We start from the raw sequence: 26,831 nt of genomic DNA, 5'->3' as shown, positions 1-26,831 counted from the left end.
CAAGATGGTTATTAATCAATTTTTCTAAAAACCCCAGCATTAATCAAAGCATTGAAGCATTTCAAGTTATATTTATAGTAGCGATCAATTTATAAATTTTCTTCAGTTGTTATAGACTCCGAAGGCATTCACAATGCAGTGCAGTGTTATTATTATTCTAATCCTTGCTCTAAATTTAAACTACAATGTAAAGAAAGTTTGAAATATTAAAAATATTCTGATAATTTTTATAATAAACTAAATTTTTCCAATATCTTTTTGTAGTCTGCACTAATATTTAAATTCAAAAATGTTCAGTGCAAATCATTCAACGAATCTTTAATGGCTATACCGATTTGCGAAATTCGTGCCGATGCCCGGGATAAAGATGTTTTAAATTACTGGGCCATTTGGCGATATTCCGTCAATGAAGTTTCCGCCGAAGTTCAAATTTTCAAACGTGCCAATGGATTCAAGCCGTGGCTATTTAAATATACCATCAACTTTTGTGAATATTTACAGAAAAAGAACCATCAACTTTTTAGTATTATTTTTAATCTATTCAAAGAGTACACAAACTTGGCAACCAAAACATGTCCTCTCGTGGTAAGTTAATCTGTTTAATACTAGTATATCTCTTACCAACTAATATTTGTTCTTAGGGAAATATAACGGTTTTAGGACTTAATCCGAATTTTGATCAACTTAAGCTTCCTCTGCCGACTGGCGTTTATTTGATGGCTACATCTTGGATTTTGGACAAAAAATTAACATCAAATTTGAATGTAACATTTGAGTTTGTTGAAGATTTTGGTCTTGAAGCCGAGAAGAGACTCAATGGGCATTAAATTTACAAAATGAAGTATATAAATATATAATTATTTCGACTTTTTACCAATATGAACTAAATCAACCAATAATAGACATTGTGATATGTATGCTTAAAACATTAATTTGATTTAAATAAATTGTTTAATTAAATTTATCCAATTTTGGAGACTTTTAACTCTAATAACTTCATTTATAAATGCAGAAATCAGACAGTATATAATGTTCAATTTATTTTAATGTTTTTCTTTAAGATACAATTACTTTTCCGCTATTTATGTTTTCATTTTAAATTTGGCGTAGCATTCCTAAATATTTATTGTTTTTGTAAATATATTTGTGAAATATAATAAGCAATTAAAGTTTATCATACCGTATCAAGATGGTTATTAATAAATTTGTCTAACAACCCCAGCATTAATCAAAGCATTGAAGCATTTCAAGTTATATTTATAGGAGGGAACAATTTATAAATTTTCCTCAGTTGTTATAGCTATGGATAGACTCCGAAGGCATTCGCAATGCAGCGCAGTGTTATTATTATTCTAATCCTTGCTCTAAATTTAAACTACAATGTAAAGAAAGTTCGAAATATTAAAAATATACTGATAATTTGTAATATTAACTAAATTTTTCCAATATATTTTTGTAGTCTGCACTAATATTTAAATTCAAAAATGTTCAGTGCAAATCATTCAACGAATCCTTAATGGTTATGCCGATTTGCCAAATTCAAGCCGTTGCCCGGGATAAAAATGTTTTTAATTTCTGGGGCATTTGGCGATATTCCGTTAAAGAAGTTTCCACCGAAGTTCAAATCTTCAAACGTGCCAATGGGTTTAAGCCGTGGCTATTTAAGTATACCATAAACTTTTGTGAATATTTACAGAAAAAGAACCATCGACTTTTTACTCTTATTTTTAATCTATTCAAAGAGTATACAAATTTGGCAACCAAAACGTGTCCTCTCGTGGTAAGTTAATCTGTTTAATACTAGTATAACTCTTACCAACTAATATTTGTTCTTAGGGAAATATAACGGTTTTAGGATTTAATCTGAATTTTGATCGACTTAAGCTTCCTCTGCCAACTGGCGTTTATTTGCTGGCAACATCTTGGATTTTAGACAAAAAATTAACATCAAATTTGAATGTAACATTTGAATTTGTCGAGGACTTTGGTCTTGACACTGAAAAAAGTCTTTCCGGGCACTAAAGTTTTTTTTTTTTTGAGGTCTTAGAGATCGAACAGAACAGAACAGAAATGGAACAGTTTTAAATTTTCAAGTCAACACTTATCTGTATTATTTTGTTGTGAAATATAAAAAGCACTTAAAGTTGACTCTACAATAATAAAGTTGTTAAGTTGTTATTAAACAATCTTTATATTTTTCTAACAATCCCATCATCAATCAATGAAATAAAGCATTCCAAGTCCGATTTACAAAAGATACAAATTTCATATTATATTTTCTGCAGTTGTCAGTATTATTCTTAAAATACACAAAATTCATATTCTGAAAAATACTGAAATTTACCGAAGTCCATATTTTGAACAATTACATTTAAATGACTGTTACAAAAATTTGCTCTGGTACAAAAATATAGACCGGTATCGGGTATATAACATAGTAAAAATTGATACCTTTCCACAATAACGCACAATATATTATAGAATAGTATAAGCAAACAACCTTTGAACCCATGCTCTGAATAAATATTTATGGTAATCGCAATTAATGTCATTATTTAAGCTTATCAAAAACGTGATAGCAATCATGTGACTATCGCACATCACGTTTTTCTAGCGACCCACATGATTAAACATTTCGCTGCATAGCAACTCAAAGCTTGCATAAATCTTATCACAGCAAACAATATTAGTATCATATTAGCTAACGTTTTTGTGTAGATAAATTACATTTGTTAAACGAAGTGTACTTGTGGAATATATCACGAGATTCGTCAATACTCAACAATTTTACACTTAACCATCTACGAGTATAAATAATATATGATAACGAATCCCTTCCGGGAATAATGGGAAGTCTATTTTTACAACTCGATTGTGGCTATAATTAAAAACAACAAAGTTACAGGGAATTTGTTCGATTGGCAAATTTGTTGTCATAAATGTCATAATAAAATGCATTCGCTCGAATATTAAGACAACCCATGCTGACTATTGAGCCGATAACTTATCAGTTAATCACTTGAGTTTGTTTTGCTTTTCTGCCGTTCTGTTGATGTCTCATGCTCAAGTTCAAGCATGCTTGCAGACCCACTTTCTCAACTGCGATAATAGCGTGAACGAACCTTATCTCCACCTTACGCCTTGTGTGGGGTTAGCAACCCGTTGAATTCTTGACTGATCACCGGCATAAACAAACAGCGATTCGCGACGAAAGTAACATTTTGGTGGCCCCCAACTACTGAAGAGAGATATTACGCTAACAGACTGGCTGGGACAGAAATAGGTCGATAAAAATAGCTTGTCGCAAAGTTATAATTAGCCCCCGACTTCTGCATAAAGAACTAAGTAAATAACCGCAAAATAAAAAAATAAACAATAACAACAAGAAGAAAAGAAAAACACATTAAAAATAAAAAGTAATCGCGGAAAATGTATATCACCATATATGGAATTGAATATGTATATATATCAAGTATTTGTTATCAGACGACGCAGTTCCTCAGAAAAACAAAACCCCAGTGCATGAGGACAAGCAAACAAAAGAGTGAAGAGAGAGTCAAGCCAAAAGCGACGTTGTTTGCAATTTGGCTGTCAGGGGAATCACTTGAGAGGCATTTCCTCTTGTGGCCAAGTTAAAAATAAGCCAACATCAAATATTAACTAAGCTGGCGAAATACTTTGAATGATTGTAATTTTAATAGCAAGTGAAACCGTATTTTAATAATTTATATAACGATGTCAAAAGTTTTCCTCTTTTGGAATGTGTTTTATCTGTACTGCTATTAAAAATTAATTATTTAAGGCGCATTAAAATAATCTTGCAATGCGTTTAGAAAGGTAATTGTTATCAAAAATGTACCATCAGAAAATATTTAATATTCCTAAAGCAAATATCTGGTAGTATAACATATCTTATTAAATAATAAATGAATAAAATAAATTCCATAATAAAACTCTCTGAATTGATTTACATTTACCTACACTCAATTATACTTAAAAATTATGTGAAATATTTTAGACATTTAACGATGCATATCAATGACCCAAACTGTGTGAATGGATATATAATTGGTTAGTAACATTAAAACATACTTAGTACTCATATTATATCATATATTCAGTCAGTATATCGAGAAACGTTGAAGCTATGAAATCAAAACTGTCGCTTGCGATTTGTGCAGTTATTTGGACGTTGATGTTGATTACAAATTGCAACGTATGTAATTAAATAAAAAAATAAATAAATTAAATGACAAATTTGTTGTTTGCATAGATGGAAACGTTCTGCAAAATGACGAATGCAGTGTGTGAGACTATGAACACATCTTGGGTCCTCATCCATGAGTGTCGCCTGCGTGCGATCAGTCGAAATATCACTACATTAAACATTGATATCACTTTTCTTCATCCCGCTCATGTTATCGATCTTAGGTTGGAGCTAAAAACCAAGGCATTTGGATACAAACCCTCAATTTTCAACTATACAATCGATGCTTGCACATTTCTACGACAACGCAAGCATCGAGTATTCATGATGTTTTGGCGTATTTTTAAGGACTTCTCAAACATTAACCATACATGTCCTTATGTGGTAAGCAACGTAATATTTATTGAACTTGCAAAATTTATGTAAATCCCATCTTAGGGTAAACAAATTGTAAAGGATTTTTACTATGATCCAGCAAATTTAACTCTGCCAATACCAAGCGGTGATTATGTTGTGCTTTTCACTTGGATTCTCGATAAGAAACCACAGTTTTTCACCAACATTTACTTCTCATTCTACCAGGATATTATCAATGTATAATTTTTGTATTTCTTATATTTATATGAGAATCAAAGTCATACGTTTTAAATATTGTGTTATTTGCAAAATAATAAAGAATCATGCATAATTGTCAGAAATGCTTTATCAATTCTTTATCGGCTTTATCAAAAAAGCAAAAAAACGGAAAGCTGCAGTAGAGTGCATTTGACTGACTATGAGATACCCGTCACGCATTTTTAATTACAGTAAAATAGCGCGAAAGTTGAATTATTCCTTAAATATACTAAATTAACATATCGAAATATATATTCTTGTTTAAGTATACTAAATTAGCATACCGAAAAAATGCTCAAATTATACCATAGATTATATTTGGCTTATATATTTCTTAAATTCAAAATATACCGTATACCATATAAATTTATTTCTTAAATAACATCAAAAATGGTTATTTGATTAGTACTTATAAAATTGTACTCATAAAGATAGTAGTTATTATAGTGCTTTGAAATTACCCTTGATAATGATGAATTTCAATTTAAACGGATAAATATAAAACAATAAATCAATGCATTCGTTGCAATAGTACTGATAATATTTTTCTTTTTATAATCGTTGTATCAATCATGACAACTAATTTATCGCTTCAAGCTAATTTGAAGAACGAAGCATATTTATATGAAAAAATCCTGAGTGTAACTGCGGGTCAAGCTCGCTAGTCAATGTACTTTTCTAACCTTTGATGGAAATCAAACCTTAATTAGCAAAGAGCAAAATATTCGTAAGGCAATTAAATAACAATTATTGAAAACTGCGAAAATCGGGCATTAGCGAAAATAATTTCCTCATGCGTTACTAATATTCAATAATTCTCATCGGTGTGAATAAACAATAAAATCTTGTCAACAATAGATCAGTATATAAAATGCATCGAAGGCTAATTATACTGGGTCTGCTCTCAGCTCTAATGCAATATCGATATGTAAGTAAATTTCTAAAGCGGACATTAAGAGTGGACATTAAGAGTGTCTGTTGTTCACATCGTTCAGTGCAAAACCACGATGAAGCTAACGAATGCTGTCTGCGAATCATACAACAAATCGTGGGTTACTTTCGAGCAGTGCCGTCTCAAAGCCATAAGTCGCAATCTGACGATTTTAAACTTGAATGGGACCATTTTGTACCCTGCAAAAACACTTCGTATGATTTTTGAGATACAAAAGAAAGCAAGTGGCTATAAACCATGGCTGGTAAAACACTCGTTTGATTTCTGCTCTAACTTGGTAAAGGCATCGCATCCCGTTGCCAAGGTTTTGATGGAGGCAATCAAAAAGAAAACCAATGTCAATCATCCATGTCCATATGTGGTAAGTGTAAAGAGAGTTGGAGTTTTTTCATTGCGATTCAACTATACATAATACTTAATCTTTTATTAAAGGGAAACTTTTACTCAAAAAACCTACATATTTCTCCAGCGGATGTGAAACTGCCCTTGCCGACAGGAGAATACGTAATGCTGCTCACTTTTAGTCTATCGCCAAAGCCAACCTTTATAGTCAACATATATTTCGAGTATTTTGAAGATATCGTAAAGCAATAAAGGCATAACATATCATATAGAGCAATTGTTGGCCCGTGTACTACATTAGCATTAAAACTGCGCATTTATCCAATTACGAGTTGGACAATGGCAATGAAAAAAGACCAACTTATCAGACATAACCCCATTTGTAGCAGACAGCAGACATGTTTTGGGCTTAGTGCCGGAATAGACGACTCTTTCATCAGCCAATTCGAACTAGTATGAGTGATACATGATTCGTATTACGTTTCAAATTGGCATTTGATTAGCTAGTCTCTGCCAGCCGCTGATTAGGTAGAAAACAATTCAAGGCAATTACTGCCAGTTTTTGTGTGATGTGTCTTTCGCAAAATGCTATCAAATGTTTAAATAATAATGAATCATTTGCGAGAACTTTGCTCCCCAATACAATGCTGCTGATGATGATGAGACAGCGAACAGGAAATACACATTTTTCCCCTGTTTGATAAGATGATTTGTTCTATCAACAGACCTGCAGCTGCTGCGGCTGCGGTATCTTGTTACATCAAGATCTGCGAAGCACCTCGACACACATTTTTGACTAGAGTTTCCTCAACAATTAGTCACAGGCTGACGGGCACGCGCTTCCATCTGTGATTACTCATACGCCACGTAATCACCTTTCGCTGGCCTATCGCAGCAGATTTCATCGAGCAATTTTACTGCTCGGTACTATTCAAAACTAACGGTGATTTTTTGCTTCTCTTTGTATTATACCGTAACTTTTGCTGTCGTTGTCGTTGAGCTAGGTCAGTTACGGCTCGTCGTTGTGGCTCGACATGCTAATTGCCACAATTTTGTAGGTGCTGCTGCTGCTGCTAGGTTTGACAAATTTATACACACACTTTGCATACACGTACTATCCATTTATTGTGTAGCTAGTTACCTGCCCCACATCACGTCTATTCGTAGATGCGGCAAGTGTACCTCGCATAGCGGATCAATTGAATAACAGATTCATCTGTTGGTTTGCTCCACTTAACTCAATATGCGCATTCTCAATTTCGAATTTAAACAGGCGAAGGAGGAAGCAACAGGAGACAAAACTGGCGACAAACTGGCGACAGTCAATCAATTTGCATTTGAAGAGAGAACGTTCTGTTAGTTATATGCGGAATAACTGTTCATTTTTGGGGGCAACTTCCTTTGTCTCCCCAATACCCAAATGATAATTTACTTATCGCCGCTTCATTTCTTTTTTGCGTTGTTTCTCAACTGAATGCATTTAAAACTTATATTCATTGAATCGAATAATCGGTACAGGTGTACGAGTATGAGTGTGAACGTGAACGTGAATGAGTACGAGTATTTAAGCCTACGAATGTATTGTAAAGTAATGAATGCATATGAATTGGAATCGAATTTTCATGAATTGTGCAAATACTAATCGTTGAGTCTGTGCATCCGTGTCTGTGTGTCTTTGTGTAACTGTATGTGTGTGTGAGTGTATATGTATATCAATATGTATTCGAGAAATCACTAATTGTGTTGGCAGGGAATCGGACTCGCTTCAGGATTCTTCAGATTAGCCAGACGCAGCTGCTCCAAGGCAATCTCATGGGCTTTAAAATGCTCTCGCGTCGCCTTCTCCAGTTCACTGAGTCCGGTGGTAATCGAAGTGGAGCTACTGCTGGAACTTGAAAGCGATGCGGATGCGGCTGAGGAACTGCTTGAGCCGGTGGAAGAGCTGAGTACTTTCACTTGTGCCTGCTCGGGTTGCTGAATGTAACGGATGAGGAAGGGATTCTGGGCAATGGTCTCGGGAATAGCTTCAGCACCCTGCTGGCCGCCAGCCTGAATGCGCAAAAAGAAACCGTTCTGCACCTGCTGCTGCTGGGCAATAGCTTGAGGCTGTACCAGAGGTTGAGGCTGAGTTTGGGGCTTCACTGGCGTCGGGGCAATCACCTTGTAGCTGCTGATTGGCTGGCTGGGTGTGGAGTCAACGGTAAAGATGAACTGTTGCTCGGCCTGCAGACGCTTCGCCTCCTGCTGACGTTCACTCTCGAGTCGCTGCTGTTCCTGCATCTGCAGCGCTTGACGCTCTGCTGCCAGCTGCTGCTGCTCTTCGATCAGACGCAACTCTTCGCGTTCCCTTTCCAACTCGGCCTGCTTCTGTTCCTCGCGACGCAATTCCTTTTCACGGAAAAGCTCAGCTTCCCGTTCGCGCTCTTCGAAGCGTATTCTGTCCTCATAGTCAGCAACTTTGTCCTCTGCTTTAAGTTTGATCTGTGTCAGCAACTGTATCTTTTGCTCATGGATATTCTTAGTGGGAATCGGAGCAGCTGCAGGCTGTGCTTGGGGAATGGAGCTCTTGATGGTGACGGCAGGCAGGGGAGCAATCGCTTCAGGTTTCTTGTACTCGCTACTTATTGTGGCAGTTGACAATGGGGCCAGAGGCTGTAGCTTTTTGAGCTCCTGCTGTTGACGCCGAATCTCGTTGACTTGTTGCAGATGCTCCTCACGAGCGCGCTTAACCTCGGGCGTTTCCTCTACGGGCATCGGAGCCTGCTGTGGTGTCTGTGGCACGGGCAGAGGAGCGAGTTGTGGAATCTGTGGCACGGGTAGAGGAGCGAGTTTGGGGGTCTGCGAAATCTGTGGAGCCTGAGGAACGATCTGTGCAATCTGTGGTGTCTGCTGCGGCTGTGGCTGAATGTAGGAGCTTTTCTTCAATGTTATGGCTTGCGCAGGTTGAGCTTGCTGAGCTTGCAGAGCTGCGTTGAAGAGCTTGAGATGCTCCTCACGAGCACGCAACACTTCGGCGGTCTCCTGCACTGGCTTCGGTGACTCCAGGGGCACATAGGGCTGCTGGGCTGCAAGATTGCTGGTGGCTGGCTTGATTGGCAATGGTTCTGGTGACAATTTAGCCGCCTGAGTTGCCTGTGGCTGCTTTGCGATTGGCTGTACTGGAGTGGTCTTCAGTAGAACGCCCTCGGGTGTGAATCGTTGATCTATAGACTGCAGCTGTCCGCCTTGAGCGAGTTCAGCTTGCAACACTTGCAGGCGACTCTCATTCCAGATGCGCAAATGTTCATCGCGTGCACGCTGCACTTCGGGACTCAGGCCAGGCACAGGCTCAAAGGCGTTGGTCTTAATTAGTTGCTCCAGCGGTTCGAATTGCGACAGAATGTTGGCCGAGGGCTGTTTGCCTTCGGCACGCAGACGTTCCAGCTCCACGCGCAGGGCATTGTAACGCTGTTCGCACCAGGCGCGGAAGAGAGCCAAGTGCTGTTGTTGTGCCTCCAATTTGTTGCTGGCGACGCGTAACTGTTCCGGCGTGTAGATCTCGCTGCGAATGCCGTACAATGGTTCCGGGTAGTTGAAGCCAACCAAACGCTCGGCGCCCGTGTTGTCCAGATAGCGTAGATAGCCTTGGGCTAGTTCACTCCGAACTGGGAACTCACCACGTGCCGGGGCAAAGGCTTGCAGATTGTTGCGATAGCTGATGCTATGACCATGGGCGGCCACAGCCAGCAGGCTGAGGATCAGCAGACGCATCCTAAAGTTGGATGTGGTTGGTTCAAACGAAGTGTTATAAATTTGGAAGTACGACTTGTAGGACTTTTGGTGTGCGATCTGTGCAAACAACCAAAACTTCGCTACAACTTCGACTCGCTGTCGAGGAAGACTGTTGCCTGGCTGGACGCCAGTCGAGGGCTTTTATACTTGTGTACTTTCGTGGAAAAGAACCGCAAGCTGTCGAGTTGTTGCCGTTGTCGTTGTCGTTGTCGTTGTCCTTGAACTGAACCCGTTCTCTCCTGTCCAATAAATATCTTCTTACCCTAGGTCCAAACTGAGTCTCAGATTCACAACCTGGCCTCTTATCGCTTACATGCTGTGCGTTCTGAACGCTTTACTTTAAGCTGCTCCTTAGCAAGCTGAGGCAGTTCAGGCACCTCTGACAGTCAGCCTGTCAGGCGAGGCAGGCGGTTAATTGGCTGCCCATCCATTTCATTGGCATCTGTTGTCGTGTTCATCCTGTTTGTTCTTCCGTTATGCAGCAAGCCCGTTCCATTCACTAGCGAAGGTCAAGTCTGGGATATTTTTAGTCTCAGCCCTGTCAATTGATAGCTGCATCCATAAATTAAACGATGCGAAGGGCAGCAAAGCTGCATAGCAGCTGTACAGTTGTTTATTTTTTCTCTACTTTGGTAATTATTTAAATGCGATTTGGCATTTGTCAAAATATCAATTCAGTTATGTAGTGCAGTGCACAAATCGAGACCCAAATATGGTTAAAAAGGCTCGCAAAAGTATTTTTAGCCGGAACTGTTTTTGTACAGTCGCCGTTGGGACGCGCCTGCATGACGCTGACCGGCAGTGAGGAGATCAGATCTTCTCTGGAAGTTGGGGTGCCATGATTTTTGGGAGGCAGTTCACTCAGTGTTCGACCGGTTTAGTGTGCAACAACAACAATTCAACTGTTTTTGCCGCTTTTAATAATAAATTCAAGTTAATTTCAGCCGGCGCCGTTATATGGGCAATTCACAGACTTGCATACATATAATATCGTATATATACTGTACATATGTGTATTATGCTATATATGGGGAGCTGTCGCGACGCGTCGCCAAGAGAAAATTTGCAATAAGGGTGGACAATAAAAATATGCAAATTAAATTATATTGCCGGGCATAAAGAATGTGAAAATCAATTGGAAATATTTGTGGTTTCAGTCGCAATGAAATGAGGCGGCTTCCAGCTGACAGCAGCTGCTTAACGCATTAACATATAAATACTACAATGAATTGACAACAGTATGGTGTATATATGTATATATTAAATTCATTCATTTAGCATTTACACATAAATACTACACTGTATATATTATACTTATTTTTAAAATATTTAAATTAAAGAACGACATTCTTCTCATTTTGTAATGTTTAAATTTACTCATTATTTTCATTTATATAAGTGTAATTAATAATACTGCATTATATTTCCATACTAATACTGTTTAAAGTTTTAGTTAAAAATACTACAAAAAATTTATATTTCTCTCATTTCCTTAACATTTCCATACAAATATAAATACTTTGATTTATTGTAAGTACTGTAACTCATATATTCCAATTCTTTAGATGATAATACTAAAGTTCATATTCTATTTATTATTTGCATTTATTTATAGTTCAGTTGCTGAAAATTTCCATTTAATTACTACAATATAGTATACATATTATTTCTAAATACTTCAGCAAATAGATTAGTCTCATTTCATTAGCATTTGCCTATAAATATAAATGCTAAAATAATATATAATTGTTCTGATTTATTTAACGTTTAAATTTAAGTACTAAACCACCTATATAATTTTCATTTACTTATACCAAAATATATACATTATTACCTTTTAATTAACGTTTAAATTTAAGTACTACAGCACTTATATTTTTCGCATTTGCTCAGCTATAATACATGTATTATTCTAAATTGTTTTACACTTGAGCTGAACAGTTGTTCCTTAAGTACAATGGAGAACTGCGTCAATTTACTTGCCAACTACTGACACTGAAGTAAATTTCACAGCTGAATGTTAAACGTGTAATAGAAGTGTGAATTGAGTGGCCAAATGTTGGCATTACACCTTCCAGCCATCAGATGGTTATCCTGTGGACCAGATCACATGCCCCACTCACTTGACACACTTGTTCCTTACTCAATGTCAATCTTCGTACACAATACACAGCACATGACAAGGTGCGTGTATTATCATTGTTATACCATTTATTTCACCTTACCGCGTAATCATCCATACGGTACACAAAATGCTTACTTTTCAGCTGAGCCACTTTCTCAGTTTTAGCGTGCAATTTCAAAAAGCTTTAGAAATCTTGTTGCCAAGCGCCTCGTGTCTGCTTCTTCGCCCATCTAGCATATAGATTTCTTTGTTGTTATTGTTTATAAGCATACTTATTGTAGCCTTCTTGAACTGACCACAGTCACGCAGACGACGCTGCCAGCAGCGACTGCGACGTCACATGGTTGGTCTGGATGAGAATTTTCGGGAGATGTGCGTCAGATGCGCAATTTATTTTAATTTTTCTGTTGTCCACGCGCTGCTCTATTTGATGATGATTACCATAACATAAAAGGCAAATCGATTGGAGAAATGAAAACGGAGGCACGTCCCATTTAATTAGAGCAGCCAATTGTGGGATACACATATTTATTCGCACTACATACAACGTGTGAGATATGCACGTTGCTCCTTATCTTATCTGTGCATTAAGAACTTCGCTTAGCTGACGATTGACATGCTCCGGACTACGCGGCGTATACGCTAATTTTTTTGTCGTATGTGCTGTTTTAGCGTTTGCGTTGCGAATGTGTGAGCGGTGGCACGATACATGCGCTAATTACATTTAATTAGCGCACTCATTAAGACGTCTGCTGTCGTGCCAGATACAAAAAATCAGCAACACATAAGTTCAGCATCTGTCGATGTTTGAGATACTTTTCCTGTTGCTGTTGCTGTTGCTGTCGCTGAACCTTGCTGTAAGAGAACAACAACACAACTTCACACATACACACCTCTACTCACACATTTACACATAATCAGCCGGAGTGTCTGCCAATTTATGTAAATCATTTCTGCCGAATTCGGAGACAAGGCAAAAGCTAATGGCCAATAAACGTACTTGAACCGCGAATTTCAAAATTCCTAAAAAAAAAATATTGATTTCTCACTTTTTGATTCGCATTATTATTATGTGGCCACGTTGATTGTCTCACGTGCGTCGAGACGAGCAGTAGAAAAACCCAATTCCCAATTTCGATTTTATGTTTCGCTTTTGTGAGAAGTCACACTACGACGTCATAGTACGGAAACTTGACCGAACTGCAGCTCTGCGTGCAAATTAATTTAATCATTTAACCCCCAACTCAGTTCAATAAAAGCAAACAACAACAACAACAAGAAGCAGCAAGCGCGAGAGCGAAAGCTGTGACTTCAATGAATATATTTGTGAATGGTTAAAAAAGCAGCGTCAGCAAAAACCAACGATTTGCTAAGCTGCTTATTTAGGATTTAACTCACAACTAAATGAATAATTTGGGTAAATTTGCTAATAAGTGGCGGGGTAAATGGGAAACGTGCAAAACTGGCACACTCATGCCTTAAATATTGTATACTATGTGAGATACAAGCGGTTCTTAATCATTTTGGAATTTCTGTAAAAATAAATATGAAAAACAAAAGCGCGAACCAAGGCCATTTATTTTCATGCACAAAATATTCTTTTTTTAAACCTTTGTTACGGTCCATTGGTAGTCGCATTTACGTCATTTGGCCAAATTGAAATTGTCAGCGAACTCGTTTTTTATATTTCTTTTTATTTTTTGGGAAGTTCCAGCGGCGATTTGAGCGATTTGAAGCGTGCTCCAATTGTCGGAGACACACTTTAACCTGGCCCGAAACATTGAATTGTTGTCGCTCACTTGTTTAACTGGCCAAGACGCAGTTCCGTTTCATGTTGTTTCATGTTGCCCCGTGTACAAGCAATTATTAAATAAATACATCAATTAGAGCGCCAACGCACAGTGACCTACACGACACTGTCAAGTGAACACACTACAAACGAACATAAAACGGCAGCTAAGATTAACAACAACAATAACAACAACTACTTAACAGCCACATCAATAAACTTCAATCGCAGACAGTCGCAAATTAATTTGCATTAGTAATTAAGGCCAAATGGAGCTGGGATTTTGGGCGTTCTATTAAGTTGTTGTCTACGAGATTTTCGATGCCACGAATGGGGAGATACATACATATGTTAAATGTACAGAGACAACAAGACAATCATTTACCAGATTTAAGTCACACTTGACAAATGCAATTCGATTACGCGTATTTTGCCAGCCTAAATACACAAGCCATAAATGACGCGTCGCTTTTACGTTGAATTTATTGAAAACAGCAAAGAAAAACAACAAAACAAAACACATTTGTATTATTTCGTATGTTTGCGTATTTTTACGTCGTCGTCGTCGTCGTCTCGCCAGTTGTCCAATCTGTCATCTGGCATGCTGATCTGTACTTGTATTGTTTTGTTTCTTTTCATTTTTCTGTATTTTTATTTCGCTCGCTTAACACGTTTTCTGTCCAATTAAATTGGCTTATATCGAGTGATTGTGTGTGACGCTCACTGCGCGGTGACTCTCAAACTGTGCGCTCCTCAAACTGTAACCAGTTGAGCATGAATGAAATGCATTGGATTTTTTTTGTTTAAAACATTTATTTTCTGCACTTTACTTTACCGTTAAATTTAAACAATATTCAATCTTGTTATGGGCAACTACTACAATACTTAATTGTCTACGCTTTTCACTTAAACCCTAATAATTTGCATTAATTACACAATGTAATTATAATAATAATAATGACAATAATAATAATGATAATAATAATAATGATAATAGTAATAATAATCGTCGCGTTATCTTCACTATCATCGTCATCGTCGTCGTCGTCGTCGTAATACATCGTAATAATAATCAAACTTTTGCATATTTGTTCATACGGAAATTATAAACGGAACACGCTTAATAGACATACACACACACAAAACATACATACACTTTACACACATATACACAGACGCACTCTCACTCGCACTGACATACACAATTTAATGCTATTTGTAAATGTTGTTGCTGCTTTTTACATTATTTTTGTTTGTTTTTTTTCAATTTTTTTATACGCTTAACTATTTTCTAATTTCTCAATTTTGTTTGCTTAAAACTATTTAACTTAAACATTGATTTGATTTTTAGTGAAACGTCTTGAGGTTTTAAATTCCATTTGTTGCTGTTCTTGTTGTTGTCTCTATTATGCGAAAGGATGAAGGGAAAGAATTAAACTTTACAAAATTGTACAATGAAGAATTCAATAGATTTTTGTTTAAGAAGCCAGTTTAAAAGCAAAACAAAGAAAATTGCCACTTGCAGTGTAAATTGGAAATTCGAAGAGTGGAAAACTCAAAAATCGTATTCGAATTCGAAATACCCATAAAACAGGAAATGATCGTATATATGTATATAGAGTAAAGTAAATATGCATGTAAACGAAATACACTAATGGAGGGCCTTTTCAGTAACAATACAAATAGCTCCCAGCTCAGCTCAGCTTACTTCCAACCGATCTGATCCGATCCGAGCAACGTCTTAACTCTGCATATGGCTGGGCAATTTCGAGAGCGAATCGAAATGATATTCGTAATGGAACGAATATGGATTTAACATAATTACAAGGCGGGGGGGCGTCGGCGGCACATTCAACAGGTTAATAGTTGACCGTCAAATGCAGTTGGGCAAACAGCTTTCACATGATTGGATCGGGCCCTTGACCCTCTAGATCGGATACCTGACTCTGGTAAAGCAGCGCATCCTGATAGGCCTTTTTTCACGGCCTTCCGTTCCGCGGGCTTGCGTGACTCAACGAGCTTCTGCTGATCCAGCTGCTTGTCAATGCCCAGGATGTCCAGCTTATTCGCCGGCAACCATTGCCACGTTCGTTTCACATCGAAGAACAGCACCAGAAAGACAACGTCATCGATGCAATTCTTGCGCAACGCCAGCACATCCGTTGGCGGCGCCGGCAATGGCACTCCATTGTACACGAAACCCTTGGGTGTCTTGGGGTCCAAGATAAGCGCCGGATACCAAGGGTAGCCACGACATTTGGCCCACACCAGCTGCAGCGGTTCCAGCGATGCCTTCTGTGAGCTGCTGTTGTGCCGCACCAGCAAGTCGCCAGCCACACCCACCGTTGCCGTCTCCTCCAGTTCATGATGCAGTTTACTCTTGTTGTTGTTCGTCAGCGTCGTTGTCATGGCTGTGCTGCTGCTATTGTTGTGACCGCCGCTTGCTGTCATCGTGCTGCGTCGCGATTTTATATTATTTACAAGTGGCGATGCATTCGGCGTCGCTGATCTCAGCTTGCCGGCCTTGCGTATGAGGGGCGGCGGCGTCGCTGTCGAGCTGGTAGATTCACTGAGATTACTGCGTCGCTTACCACGTCCTCTGGCCGCAGCCATTGCACCGCCACGCCCCTGCAAGGGCGTGGGTGTTGGCGTGCTACGTGTGATTCGCTGTTTGGCCAACGCACTGGCATCCAGCATGTCGGCACTGTTCTCATCATCACTGTCCGAGCTGCTGTCACTGCTGCTGATGGCCATGTTGCCGTTGCCCTGCGTATTATTCAGTGTGGCATGCTGCAAGTCCATGGCATCCGTTGTGCAATCCCCTTGCGAGTCATCGTTCATCACATTGCCCTTCATGCTGTCGGAATCACCATCATCGCTATGCGCATCGCCGTCGCTCGCCTCGTCGCTGTCAAAGTCCGAGCAGCTGCCGGACATGCTAAAGTCGGAGCAGCTGCTGCAGGGACTGCTTGACTGGGAGGGCGCATCGTCGCTATCACTGACGTCGCGCTGATTGTTCGCTCTATAGACTCGAAAGCTATCCGGTATGCGCTCAAAGGGCACCGCTTCCACGGCAGCTGCAGCTGTTGATCCAATTGCCGAAGCATTTGGTTGCGTTGCTGCTGGATTCGGTGACTTCTTTGGCGACATCGAGGGCAGGCGACGATAGCGCGCAGGTCGCTTCGGTGACTTGGCCAGCGCCAGACTGGAACCCAGGCTTAAGCTAAGCTTGTTATTGACCGACAACGTCGTGGGCGTCAGGTTAGAGGCAGCTGCTGCAGCGGCCGCAACTCCGGCAGCCATTGTGCTGTTGTGCGTCAACGCAAAGTTGCCGGCAGCCGTGGGCGTGGCAGTCGCAAGCGATGCATTCAGCATGCTGGATGCCGCTGTGGCTGCCGTCGTTGTTGAACTCGAGCTGGCGCTCGTTGACTGTGCGCTGGATGACTGAGAATTGTGGTGCTCCTCTTTGACGGGCGTTGTCAGTTGCTCAGAGGGCCGTTTGAGCGCCGCTTGCGCCTTGCGCGTCAACAGTATTGCCGTCCTAGAATATGAACAAATGTTAGACTAATCCAAGATAACAAACTAGATTTCTTACCTTCGATTAATGCCCACGGGAGAGCTACTGTTGTTGAGACTCTTGACGGGACTGCAGGGCGGCGTTTGTGCCATGTGGCCAGCATTTTTGCTGATACTATCTTCGGCCATTGAATCATCTTCGGAGTCATCGTCATCGTCCTCGTCGTCATCGTTGTGATGCACCTGCATATCCTGTGACTCGTCCAAATCCATGGCGCTGCTGTTGAGGCGTTTGCGTGTGCGTTTCTTGGACGGCGTCACGCCCGTATCCTCGTCCTCATCGTCGTCGCTCTGGGAATGCGCATGTGCCGCATGTCGCTGCAAATAGTAATTATTATTAATTGTACATCGAATAAAGTTAAAGCTATCTTCAACTTACCGCTGCAAAGCGCGCTTTTTGCAGCGCTTTGCGCATGCGCGTGATTTCCAAACGAATCTGCTTGATCTTCTTGGTGCGATAGCTGGGATTCTTAAGCACCTGCGACTTGTCGGCGAGTATGAGCAGCTTTTGTACAACATCTTCGCTGGGTGGCGCCGCCAGCAGCTGTCGCAACTCCTGCTCCACCTCGCCCTCCACATGATCCACATGCGAGCGCTGATTGCGCTCCAGCAGTCCATCGCGTTGCAGCTCCTTGCGCAACTGCACAAACAATGGCGCCGCCTGATCGCGCATCCGGATGCCTGCCCTATAGAACACCGTATCCTTGTTGTTGTACGCCAAGCAATTCTGTATCATCAGATCAAAGTCTGCCTCCAGCTGCTCCAGCGATGTATAGCGGCAATCTTTGAGCCTCGTTCGCATTGTGCCCAAGTCCATGGGATGTTTCACAATATCCATATAATCGGGCACTTCACTGGTGTCCACTGGCTCCCGAAAGATCTCCATGGTGTCGCGCGTCTCCAGCGCATCCAGCAGCTTGCCCAGAGCCGACTCCAAGGGATTGAGCTGCAGCATTACCACCTCCTCGGAGATCTTCACAAAGGCCACCTTCAACTTCTCCCGCTTGCGCACCAACTCGCACAGCAGTCGCGCTCGCTCCAGATCCTGTCGCAAACACTGCCAGTACTTGAGCTGCCTGTACAGCTCCTTGGTGTCTGGCGAGCCCTCGATGCCGTTGCGCTGAATCACGCCATGATTATTGCCCTGACTCTGCAGGCGTCGTAGCAGAGGCACACCGTTGCGATAGTGTCGCTTGAGCGTCCAGTAGGCAATGATGCGATCGAGGAACTCCTTCTTCTTTTGCATGTGCACCATGCTCGCAATCTCCTGCACACGATCCGGTGGTATTGTGGGTATCAAGACCACCGGCGCCGTCGAACGCTTCTTGGCCAGCGCCTTGCGTGCCTCGCGCATCTTGAGGCGCGTGTCCTCGAAGTCGGGCACATTGGTCTTAAGCTTGGCATCGGCGGGCGTATGGGCGTGGCAATAGGCGAACTTCTGCACATGCACCGAGCTATCGTTGTGGCCATCCTTGACCGTGTCCATGGTCATATAGAGGCCCGCCTGCTGAGCACACGTCACGTGAAAGGCGGCATAGCAGCTGTTCCGATGGCACTGAATGCACGCACCCAGGCCCTTCTCCTTGCACACATAGCACGTGAGACGCCAGCGAGCAGGCGGTATGGTCTCAATAGAATCTAGAAGAGATTGCGTTAGTATTGAATGAATGAAAGTAGATTAGAGTTTCACTTACCAATTGGCTCCAGGAACACGGTGTTGGCGAAACGCACCTCGGGTATCCATAAGGCGCACACAACATGCGCCCATTGCCCGTTATCCGTCTGCTTGAAGGCGCCACCGGCATTGGGACAGAGCACACAGTTAACCGCCTTGCTGGGCGATTGCAGGCAACGACGGCAGAGCCACTGACCCTCGGGTATATAGGGCACGCCATAGCAATCCTGATGCACAGCCAGGTTGCACATGTCGCAGAAGAGTATCACGTTGGTGTTCTGGCACTCGCCATCGAGGCAAATGCAACAGACGGCATCGTCATCGACCTCTACGCCCGTGGGCGTGCCATTGGCCGCTGCCTGGAAATGTGATTCCTTTTCGAGGCGATCCATCAGCAGTTCCATAGTATCGATGCCAATGGCATTGAGATTCTGCTTGGCCCGCTGCTCATTCATATGCTCCAGCCACGCGGAGTCCTCCTCATCCACATCGTATTCGATCTCGCCATCCAGCTCCTCGGCGGACTTCTCAATGAAACGATAATAGGCCAGCGGACGAGCTGGAGCATCAGGCACATGGTAGTCAGCAATTTCACGCACATTCGCCACGGGCACCTGCACCTTGGCCCACGACGCCTTCTCCTCCAGCGGCGGCGCATCCGCATTCAATATGCAACCGCGTTCCACCAGTCGCACAAACTCTTCGTCATCCACGATGGGCAGCGGATCATCGATGCCCAGTCGCACGCTCTTTCCATCGATGTTAAAGGTGACCGTGGCCTCCAGTTCATTGTAGGACACAAGGGATTCGGGATTGCAGTGAACGTTGCGATGGGCAGCATTGGAAAATTCACTATCGTTGTTCTTGGTGGCACCACCACCGCCGATACCGCCGCCATCACCACCGCCGCTGCCGCTGTCATTGCCCTTGGGCGTAGAATGGAGAGCGCGAGATGAGCGCGCCTTTTTTCGATTGGGCTTCAGTATGGGCGTCAAGGGTTGCGGATTGTCGTGATCGTAGTTGGTGAGATGGCCCTGGAGGCCAACGAGCGTCTTGTAGCTGCGATCACAGTCGCGCACCGGACAACCAAATGGCGGTTGCGACTGTTTTGTTTTCACACCTTTACAGTACTCCACGACATCAAAGTCGAGGCCCATTGCTTATTCTCTGCTTTCGTGTGAGTGTGTGTTCCGTGATTGTGTGTGTGTGCGTGTTAAATACGCTGTAGTATTGGTTCCTCTGTGGTGACAAGTGTCGTCTGCGTGTGCCGCGTGCACTTTTCTCATATATACATCGTTAATTTGTTGTTAACGCAACGCGCGCACTTGGCTTGTGTTGTTTACCTTTGGTTATTCCTCAATTTTCGCTGGCTTGCGAATTTCTGGCGAATTTTAACAATGTATTTGAGTATTTTACAGCACCGGTTGGGCCCCAGCATGCCTATCAGCACGCTAATAACACTGAGCTCAACATTCGATTACTCGATATTTTTCTATCGAGAATGACGAATTTGGATTTATTTTGAGTTATTTTATTAGGAATACTCGTTATAATGTATGTTTAGCGTTTAAGTAATTTAGGTTGCAATTTAATTGCTATATTAAGCCACAACACGCGTTAAGTGCGTGTAATAAAGTATTATACAACACTTATTAAAAACAGCAGCTGCAACGAGCACATTTCATATTAACAATATTGCCGCCGCTTTAATGTCATTCCCTTGAATTCTAAAATATTATTAGCGTTGCGTCAAATATTCGAACAATTGAAAAGCAGCAAATTGCGGCGATAATTACAACTACAAATAGATTTGCGCGGGAAAACAGCTGGCAGTAGTGTTCAGCAACACTCAGTTGTAGAGTTGCCAGGACTAGTCCATCTATCGATAGGTATTTGAGACGCTTATCGATGCTTTTACATTGTCTTGCGCTTGTGTTTGGCTGGTGACGCGCTTCTCATTGCCGCCATTTGAAATAAACGGTGAAGGAAGGCATTTACAGTAAAAATTGTGTTTTTGTGCTGCTGTAAAATGGAAGATTTACTCGAAGTTTTGCGTAATTCCCTCAAATTGGAGGACGAATTAAATTCGTTACGCCAGGTAATTAATTATAAACTGTTTAACTGGAAGTCCTTACTACCTCCCCCTCCTTTTTGACACACAGACTTATTTTGAGGAACTGGATCAATTGTTTTATGGCATAACTCCAACAGAATCGGCCAGCGAAGCGCCCGAAATTGTAGCACCGAAGCCAATAAACACGTCAATTACACCACAGCAGACGAAAAAGCGGCCAAAGCGTTTGGCATCCCTGGCCGAAAATGAGGACAATGGTGAGTATGATGAAAATACAATAGGACATCCCAATAATTAATGCGTTCGCATCTTTAGATGAAAGTGATACCTCTGCCACGGGCGAGAATGTTTCACAGCGTTCGAGTCTGCGCAAGAACAATTCGCAGCTGTTGGCCGTGGCTCAAGAAGAGCCTGAAGAAGAGCTCAATACAACAGGAGCACTGATGCCGCCGCCTCCAATTCCAGCTCCTGCTCCTGCTCATGCTATAGTTTCTGCTCCAGTTGCAGGAACACCAGCAGCTGAGACTAGCATGAGCGGTCGACCACAACGTGCGGCCAAATTACGTTCGGAGAAGAACCTCAAGGAACCATCGTTACATAGCAAATTACGTCGGCCGAGCAACGATGAGTTAATCAAAGTGAAATTAGAGTGTGAACAGCGTGCTTCACAAGCCCATCTGACCCATATGGAGACCAACGTCACACGCACTGAAGCAGCGCCCTTGGAGGTGTCTCAGGCAAAGACCAAGGAATCCAGCATCGCAGCTAACACAACCGGAGTACGCGTCATGGTGAAGCGGGAGAAGCTCAGCTGTGATTCATCGGCGACGCTGGAGGCAACGAAAACAACGCTCACGGATGAGACAACCGTGCTGTCTAACACAACAACGGTGGCCAATTCAACGGCAACTGTAGCGGCAGTACCCGCTAAGAGGGGACGGAAAAAGAAGGAAGTGTGTAAGCCAATTAAAGTGGAACGTTTTAGCGATCTCGACAAGCCATTGCCCGTCTCTTCGCGCACACGTCAAGGCAGCAATGGAGGAGCACGCAATTCCCAGGAATCACAAGCGCCATCACAGCGTTCCATTTATGAGGATGCCATTGAAGAGGCAGCACCTCAAGGGGCTGCTGTTGTCAACAAAACAATGACCCTGCCCAATGTGGGCAATGTAGAGGCCACAGGAAATGCCACAGTTACACTAAATTCTGATGCCACATTCCAAGTGGCAGATGACCGTGGAGATGACGAGAAAGAAGAATCTATGGAGACAGCGCGACAGGGCAGCATGCCCAAGACGGGCCAAGAGAATAGTCTGTTAACTGATGACGAATCGATTGTTGATGTGAAACCCAGCAAAAATGTGGCAAGCAAGATGCCACCAGCAGCCCTCAAGGCCACCAAGATGGCAACGCGAGCTCACGAGCTGTTCAAGTAAGTCCGCCTTGGTGTTTTTTCTTTTGCCTGCCAATTCTAATCTCATTTCCATTGTTGCAGTCCTTTGTTGCAGAGTCCGGTCAAAATGCGCGTTGAAGCGTTTGAAAATGCAGCCAATGCGCAGTCTACTCTTCGCTCAAAGCGTGTCAAAGAAGTGGTAAGTTGCCTATTTATATATTATCACAGAATATAGAGCAATCACTTCAGAAATAACGCAAGAATCAAATTATATGGAGATTTTTAATTATTGTTAATGGTTTTTTGCTGACTACTAGTTTACAAAATGCAGGGAAAAGCCTGAGAAATTTCTTATATATTAAAAAAAACTTTTAGTTTTGTTTGTAAAGTGTAGCTTTTTGCCTCATACCGTTTAGGATGTGCATTGACAAAAAAATTCTTAACATTTGACTAAAGTAATTACCCTTTCATATATAACACTTAAGATGTAATGTAATTCTAAATACTCGAAAAATCTTTTCTTAAAATTCTTCGAGATATATTTTATTAATATATGAATTGCATACATACATGTATAGTACAACAATAATCCATAGCCAAAAGAAAATATCACAATTTTCTTGACTTTTGTTAATTTGCAAGTATGAAATTTCATTTGAGCGATGATTTAGGTCTTTTAAACATAATTACAATCATTAAGCTTAAGCATCATATATAAAAACTTACATAAATTTCACAATTTTATTAAAGGCCGCAAGCGGTAGCAACACGACTCCCGTTATTGGCAAATTGCCAGCACCTGCTTTGGGACGTTTCCTCACCCCAACTCAAAGCGCCACTGCGCTGCCCGTGAGCTCGTCGGTGGGCAAGAAGGCGCCATTGAGCGCCAAGGCGGCACCACTAATGAAGGCCAACACGATGTCGACGTCGAGCAAAACGTTGTCCAGAGAGAACAGCGGCGATGATTTTCGTAAGGGCCTCCATCAGCTGGCTGAGGAGAGGAAGAAGCAGCGTGAACAGAAACATTTGCAGGCAGCTCAGCAACGCGAGGTCAAGGAACGAGAACGTGCCGAACGCTTGGCCAAATTGGCCAAGGAACGCGAGGAGAAGCGACTCAAAAAGGAAAAAATGGAAGAACGCAAGCGACAGGAAATGGAGGAACTGCAGCGTAAAATGCAGCAACAGGATGAGGCAGAACGTCTTAAGAAGGCGAAGCTTAAAGAGCAAGAACGCGAAATGTTGCATCACATGAAGATGCAACAAAATTCAGCTAAGGCAATGATGCCACCGCCACCGAAGTCCAAGTATACGTTCGAAATGCTGCACGAAGATGATTCCACGGACGACGAAGGCAAGGTGTCCCACAAGCGTCCGCCTGTGCCCAACTGGAGTCGCTGTGAGTTTGTATTAAAATGTCTGATTAATCATTCATTTACTAACAACCAATTTTTTCTTTTGCAGCACACGTTCGTGGTCCTGCAATCTCTATGCAGAGTCATTGTCCAACCGATGTCATTGACAGCTTCTTCTCGGTGGAACCAACCACGCCGGATCTGAAGCAGATCTTCCCCAACATCGATCCCAGTCATTTGAAGCGCAACTCGAGTGTCTTGTGGTCCACGCCACCGCGCTACTCCGAGTTGCCAAAATATTAATTACAAGAGTTAGGCAAAATTTGCAATTAGTAAGCAATCTTTTTATGATTATTATTATTACTATTTAGAATGCACAAAAAGCTGTCACCCATTATCGTACATTGTTTATCGGCAATAGCCAAATGTTTTCATTACAATTTTTTAATTCATTAATAACTAAGTTATCTTAATTATACGAGCAAACTCTGGACATACGTCCAGTGACCGCAAAATGCATTGGTCAAGTATGCCGCTGTTTAATGGGTTACGAGAAGTACCGCAAAACGGAATCGCAGTCACAGATTGAGCTTATAGTTTTGACATTAATACCCAAGTGCTTAGAACTATTAAAGCCGCCGACGTGCTCAATTATTGCCAAGTTTTTCCATTAACAGGTGCGCTAGCCAAACAATGAAATATGAAAAGTGTAAAAATAATAAAAAATAAATACCATACTATAGAGAATAAGTGAAGAGATGATAAGTAAACAACAATTTCACTGGTCATGGCCCATGGTTTTCTGTCATGTGCTGTTGGCTGGCTGCAGTTCGATTTCGACAGCTTCTCTTTAGGAGTTGTCTGTTGTCTGGTCTGACGACTGGTCGATGGGGGATTTTCTTGCGTTTGCCAGCGGAGCGCGCTTGGCTGCCAAATGAGGTGACATGAAAAACGAATACCGCCAACGCTTCGTGATTGCCGCCTGTTGTTGCCAGTGCCTGTGGCCTGTTGTTGCCGCTGCCACAACAATGCAATCGAATACTCGTGGTAAGCCACAATTGCAATTGCCAGCAGTCGATAGAAGCTGCCAAAGAAATGGAAAACATTCGACATGCTTGTTGCCAGGGAAAGGGAATGTGCAGCAGCCTTCATGCTTTCGTCTAGCTTTTTGTTTACACCAATCAATACAGTGAAATCTGTATTATGTCCTTAGACAATACTAATACTTTATTCAAATAAGATTATTTTGTAACTTAATTATAAAAACTTTAAATTTGTCGATTGCTGAAAATTAAATAAAATTTATAATTGCAGTAAAATAAAATAAATATAAGAGGTCCATCTAGAACACCTAAATGAGTTTGTGCACTTAGGGAAGTTTCACTGTACGTTCTGAGGTAGGTTAGGGTAACTGTGGTGCGGCTTTCCACTATGCACAGCACATTTGCAGTTTTCATTTTCAATTGCTATGCGGTGTCTTTGTCTTGGACTATGCCTAATCTTGATCTCGTGCGTTTGCAATTTAGCTGGTAATTGTTAAGATTGGACTTGGCTTTAACTGCCAGCAATACGAGTTTAAGGCAGATGGGCGGGCGTGGTGAACAGCAATTTGAATGAACGACTTGTTAGCTGGGTGCTATTAGTGACTAATGTCGATGGCCAGTGGGCCTACAATTTAAATGGGCTGCTTATTCCGTGTTTTTGGTTTTCTTCTTTTTGCCTAATAACAGTCGCAACTTGCAATGCTAACATATTCGATAACTTGGCACTTTCAATTGTTGTTGCTGGGCATCCCAAGTTGAAGTTCAACTTGAAGTCGGTGGCAAAACTCACCACACCACACCACTTGGCGCTTGGCTTGGCGCAAGTTCACCACGAGCTCAAGCGCAACTCGTTTTAACACGACGCGTTCGGTTTTCAGTCTTCGTTTGGCGTTCGTGCGTTGCACACCTGTTGACGGTAAACGAGAAAGCGAAAAGCGTTTGGTGAAATAAAAAACGCAAGAGATACAACTAAAAGAAGCCGCTGCAGTAGCAGTAGCAGCAACAACAACAACTAAGCCGGCCAACTTAGTCGTGAGTGCGTGCGTGTATGAGTGTGTGCGTTAGCTTTGCTTGTGTATGTGTGCGTTAATCTATGAAAAGTGAATAACTAAAACGAGCTCAAAGCTGCCGTGGATGTTGCCGTTGCCGTATAAATTCAAAATATGAAAGAAGAAGCAGCCGCAAAAGGCGAAATGTAAACGGAATCCAACTTAATGTGCGTGTGTTCGACTGTGTGCGTGTGTGTGTGTGTGTGCAGCTGTGTGTAGAAAAGCAAAAATACAGCAACAGCAATAATAACAACAGCAAACAACAATAACAGCAAAAGCAGCAGCAACAGCGAGACAAAAAACAAAACTTTCTTTTTTTGCGCTACCTTTTGCCACTGTATTAAACTTAGTCTTTGCGTCTCCGTCTCCGTCTTCGTATTTGAATTTGCTTTTGTTGTTGTTGTTGTTGTTGTTGTTGCTGTTTTATGCTATTGTTGCAAATTACGTGGATTTCGCGCTGTGAAATTTGTTGCAAGCATTTTTAATTTGTTTTCGTGCACATATTTTCACTGATAATTAAAATAAATGGCGCTGCAGCCAAAACTGAAGCTGAAGCAGATGGGAAGCAAACAAAACGTTGATTAAATTTAATCACATAACTGCACAAGGGCAGACTCCACTAATTGGCCACTCGATCCGGTTTATGCCACATCGCAGACAGACAGTTGCAACTTTGTATCCATGCCGGATGCCAGCCATAGCCATAGCCACGGCTGTAATAAAACCTCGCCATTAATCCATGCCGAGCAGGCGAACATCAGAAAAGATTCATTCACCAACCAAATTTCTTGCTGTCCCCAGCAGCAACAAGAACAACGAGAACAACCTCAACCTGTCTTTCATTTAATGCCGGTCATACGGCCTACAC

The 26,831-nt window shown here is 41.7% G+C and overlaps 6 protein-coding genes across 6 annotated transcripts; 4 read left to right on the top strand and 2 right to left on the bottom strand.

Moving 5' to 3' along the window:
• Nucleotides 1–258: 258 nt before the first annotated feature.
• LOC133845661 (uncharacterized) lies at nt 259–945 on the top strand. The gene is made up of 2 exons (XM_062280168.1): nt 259–585; nt 642–945. The coding sequence occupies exons 1-2, from the start codon at nt 322–324 to the stop codon at nt 825–827; spliced, it is 450 nt and encodes a 149-aa protein (XP_062136152.1). The 5' UTR covers nt 259–321; the 3' UTR covers nt 828–945.
• Nucleotides 946–1,141: 196 nt separating this feature from the next.
• On the top strand, nt 1,142–2,089 carry LOC133843051 (uncharacterized). The gene is made up of 2 exons (XM_062276409.1): nt 1,142–1,780; nt 1,837–2,089. Exons 1-2 carry the CDS (start codon nt 1,517–1,519, stop codon nt 2,020–2,022), a joined length of 450 nt encoding a protein of 149 aa, XP_062132393.1. The 5' UTR covers nt 1,142–1,516; the 3' UTR covers nt 2,023–2,089.
• A 1,908-nt stretch (nt 2,090–3,997) lies between these two features.
• Nucleotides 3,998–4,886, top strand: LOC133843050 (uncharacterized). The gene is made up of 3 exons (XM_062276408.1): nt 3,998–4,216; nt 4,274–4,591; nt 4,646–4,886. Exons 1-3 carry the CDS (start codon nt 4,148–4,150, stop codon nt 4,805–4,807), a joined length of 549 nt encoding a protein of 182 aa, XP_062132392.1. The 5' UTR covers nt 3,998–4,147; the 3' UTR covers nt 4,808–4,886.
• Nucleotides 4,887–7,562: 2,676 nt separating this feature from the next.
• Nucleotides 7,563–10,007, bottom strand: LOC133843049 (putative uncharacterized protein DDB_G0271606). Its single transcript, XM_062276407.1, has one exon. The coding sequence runs from the start codon at nt 9,864–9,866 to the stop codon at nt 7,851–7,853; it is 2,016 nt and encodes a 671-aa protein (XP_062132391.1). The 5' UTR covers nt 9,867–10,007; the 3' UTR covers nt 7,563–7,850.
• Nucleotides 10,008–14,594: 4,587 nt separating this feature from the next.
• Nucleotides 14,595–20,496, bottom strand: LOC133840147 (bromodomain-containing protein homolog). Its single transcript, XM_062271813.1, is given in 5 exon segments — nt 14,595–15,780; nt 15,782–17,342; nt 17,397–17,695; nt 17,757–19,015; nt 19,072–20,496. Coding segments are annotated over 5 exon segments (4,338 nt in total). The 5' UTR covers nt 20,210–20,496; the 3' UTR covers nt 14,595–15,699.
• A 328-nt stretch (nt 20,497–20,824) lies between these two features.
• LOC133840148 (inner centromere protein A) lies at nt 20,825–24,621 on the top strand. Its single transcript, XM_062271814.1, has 6 exons — nt 20,825–21,150; nt 21,215–21,383; nt 21,442–22,558; nt 22,622–22,718; nt 23,270–23,915; nt 23,981–24,621. The coding sequence occupies exons 1-6, from the start codon at nt 21,082–21,084 to the stop codon at nt 24,172–24,174; spliced, it is 2,292 nt and encodes a 763-aa protein (XP_062127798.1). The 5' UTR covers nt 20,825–21,081; the 3' UTR covers nt 24,175–24,621.
• Nucleotides 24,622–26,831: the final 2,210 nt, after the last annotated feature.

The sequence above is a fragment of the Drosophila sulfurigaster genome, chromosome 3 (genome assembly GCF_023558435.1).
Source record: "Drosophila sulfurigaster albostrigata strain 15112-1811.04 chromosome 3, ASM2355843v2, whole genome shotgun sequence".
Lineage (NCBI taxonomy): Eukaryota > Metazoa > Arthropoda > Insecta > Diptera > Drosophilidae > Drosophila > Drosophila sulfurigaster.
This window is presented reverse-complemented; position numbering and strand designations above follow the sequence as displayed.

Coding starts and splice junctions, on each gene's coding strand:
- LOC133845661 (XM_062280168.1), top strand. CDS start 322: ATGGCTATACCGATTTGCGAAATTCGTGCCGATGCCCGGGATAAAGAT. Junction 586..641: donor CCAAAACATGTCCTCTCGTG/GTAAGTTAATCT, acceptor ATTTGTTCTTAG/GGAAATATAACGGTTTTAGG.
- LOC133843051 (XM_062276409.1), top strand. CDS start 1,517: ATGGTTATGCCGATTTGCCAAATTCAAGCCGTTGCCCGGGATAAAAAT. Junction 1,781..1,836: donor CCAAAACGTGTCCTCTCGTG/GTAAGTTAATCT, acceptor ATTTGTTCTTAG/GGAAATATAACGGTTTTAGG.
- LOC133843050 (XM_062276408.1), top strand. CDS start 4,148: ATGAAATCAAAACTGTCGCTTGCGATTTGTGCAGTTATTTGGACGTTG. Junction 4,217..4,273: donor TGTTGATTACAAATTGCAAC/GTATGTAATTAA, acceptor TTGTTTGCATAG/ATGGAAACGTTCTGCAAAAT. Junction 4,592..4,645: donor ACCATACATGTCCTTATGTG/GTAAGCAACGTA, acceptor ATCCCATCTTAG/GGTAAACAAATTGTAAAGGA.
- LOC133843049 (XM_062276407.1), bottom strand. CDS start 9,866: ATGCGTCTGCTGATCCTCAGCCTGCTGGCTGTGGCCGCCCATGGTCAT.
- LOC133840148 (XM_062271814.1), top strand. CDS start 21,082: ATGGAAGATTTACTCGAAGTTTTGCGTAATTCCCTCAAATTGGAGGAC. Junction 22,559..22,621: donor CGAGCTCACGAGCTGTTCAA/GTAAGTCCGCCT, acceptor CCATTGTTGCAG/TCCTTTGTTGCAGAGTCCGG. Junction 23,916..23,980: donor TGTGCCCAACTGGAGTCGCT/GTGAGTTTGTAT, acceptor TTTCTTTTGCAG/CACACGTTCGTGGTCCTGCA.